Source organism: Abramis brama, assembly GCF_963993115.1.
Source record: "Abramis brama genome assembly, chromosome: 22".
NCBI lineage: Eukaryota > Metazoa > Chordata > Actinopteri > Cypriniformes > Leuciscidae > Abramis > Abramis brama.
Genome location: NC_139984.1, coordinates 32,536,416 through 32,538,915, shown reverse-complemented (window position 1 = coordinate 32,538,915; position 2,500 = coordinate 32,536,416). Strand labels below are relative to the sequence as shown.

The 2,500-nt window shown below is 29.6% G+C and overlaps 1 protein-coding gene across 1 annotated transcript in view; it reads left to right on the top strand.

Annotated features, from left to right (window-relative positions):
* rigi (RNA sensor RIG-I) overlaps positions 1–2,500 on the top strand; it is a 25,301-nt gene that overhangs the window by 15,335 nt on the left and 7,466 nt on the right. The window contains exons 14-15 of the mRNA XM_084099534.1: positions 1,209–1,305; positions 2,478–2,500. The exon at positions 2,478–2,500 is cut by the window's right edge and continues 148 nt beyond it. Of these exons, the coding sequence (XP_083955660.1) occupies positions 1,209–1,305; positions 2,478–2,500 (120 nt within the window). The remainder of the gene's footprint in view (positions 1–1,208; positions 1,306–2,477) is intronic.

Below are 2,500 nucleotides of genomic sequence, written 5' to 3'. Positions count from 1 at the left end.
TAACTTTGGTAACACTTTATTTTACAGTGTCCTTGTTACATATGTTACACGTACTTACCATAGTAATAACAGTAAATTATGCATAATTACATGCAACTAACCCTCAACCAAACCCTAACCCTATAGTAAGTACATGTAGTTAATTAATATTACTCAGTACTTAAATATACAATTACACTGTAACAATGACACCTTAAAATAAAGTGTAACCCCTAGTCTAAGCAGTTTATGCAAATTATAATTTATGCAATTATAAGTTTTGCAACTGGCCCCCTGGCCTCAGTCATGTGACTCCTGCAAATAATGGCCTGGGGCCGGTTGCATAAACTTATAATTGCATAAATTATAATTTGCATAAACTGCTTAGACTAGTCTGAAAAGTTAGTCATCTCATTTTTTTCTTGAAGACAGGGGCCAGTTGCATAAACTTAGACACTTTGTTAAGAAGTGATCAGTCTTACGTTTCGAAAATAATTACATGGCTAACTTTTAAGACTAGTCTAAGAAGTTTATAAGAACTGGCCACTGGTCCTAATTTTAATAAAGTCAGTTACATAAAAAGTTAGATTTGGTTCACATCAACTAAGAATGAACAAAACTTGTACAGCATTTATTCATCTTAGTTAATATTAATTTATTAAAATCAAAGGTTGTATTTGTTAACATTAGTTAATGCACTGTGAACTAACATTAACAAAGATGAACTAATACAGTAACAAATGTATTGCTCATGGTTAGTTCATGTTGATTAATACATTAACTAATGTTATCTAATGAACCTTACTGTAAAACCTTAGTGTTACCGTAGCTTTAATAAACATGCCTTAGAAGAAAAGGTAACACTTTACAATAAGGTTCATTAGTTAACATTAGTTGATGTATTAATGTTAACAAATACAACCTCTGATTTTAGTAACGTATTAGTAAATGTTGAAATTAATATTAACTATGATTAAATAAATGCTGTAGAAGTATTGTTCATTCTTAGATCTTGTTAACTAATGAACCTTACTGTAAAGTGTTCCCGAATAAAACGTTACTGGTGTGTCTCTTGAGACTGTATAATGGCACTGACGTATTGTAAGAAATGCTTTCAGTTAAAACACCTTAAACATGCCTTTAGCCTGAAGCCTTGTCTGTGAAACCAGGGAAATGTGTTTCTTCTCCGAGTGTGATGTCGGATTCATGTGTGTGTGTTTATACATAAGGCCATGAAGAAATGGATTGATGACACAGATTCCCTGAAGTTCCTGATGCCTGGAGTTCTGATTGGAAAAGGACGAAAATCCAACTTTACCGGCTCAGGTGGGAATTTAAACACACACACACACACACACACACTGCATTCACGTGTGTCATGATTTAAAAAAGGCTTCTGCTTAAGTACTTGAAATTAGTTTTGCAGACAAATATAAATATATAATTACTTTTTTTATTATTAAAATGTTAGTTTAAAAATTATAAATTAAACAATTTATTAAAAAAAAAAAATCCAGAGTGAGCAGAGCTGGAATCCCGACAAATAACATATAACATATAAAAACACATAAAAAAAAGGCCAAACATATAATATTAAACATATTAAAAACCTCCAAAATAAAGCCAGATGGTATGTTTGAAAATGAAGAAATGAAGAGTGAAAAAATATTAGTATTGTAACCACTATAAAATAAAATAATAATTATTATAATATATTATAATATTTCTTATTTTGTTGAATATTGTAATTTAATATATTTTAAAATGTAGTACTTAGTAATAACAGTAATTTTTCAGTAGAATTATGACTATTTTTTTATTGTCTCATTGATAAATAATCACAATTTTCTGGCCAAATTGTGCAGCCCTGAAATCAAGCACTTTTTTGTCTTTATTAAAAATTTGCATTTTAAATCGAAATCAAAATTTGTATCATAATAATCACAATTTGACCCCCCCCCCCCCCCCCCCCCAATAGTGCAGTAGTAGCGCTACGAGAGAGTCATTTTAGTATTAAAATGTATTAAAATATGCCAGCTCAATGTATTAAAATATATTAAAGTTTTAGTATTAAAATAGTATTTTTGTTCATATTTTATGGATATTATTTTTATATTTTCTGTTTTCATTTTAATTTTAGTTCAAGTTTTAGTCATTTTTGTTGTGTTTTTTTATGTTTATTTTTTTATTTTTTATTTTTTTTAATATGTCAGTGTAGCTTTTATTAAGTTACTTTAGTACTTCAACTTAGTGCTGCAAGAGTTTCTAACTCTAATTGATTGAGTGTTTAGCTTTTCATTTCTTAAACAGCCACTGTAGGAAGACACTTTAAAACATTAATTTCCATCAAGAGGTGCATCAATTCTTGGTCACGATCTTGTAATGACAGTGCAAGAGTCTCCTCCAGCACAATAATAGCATGATAATCACTGTAGTAATGATCAAATCATAGACTCTTGAGCATTTTCATATTGTAATGTAAATCATTTGTGCTACAGGAATGACTCCGACCAATAAGAAG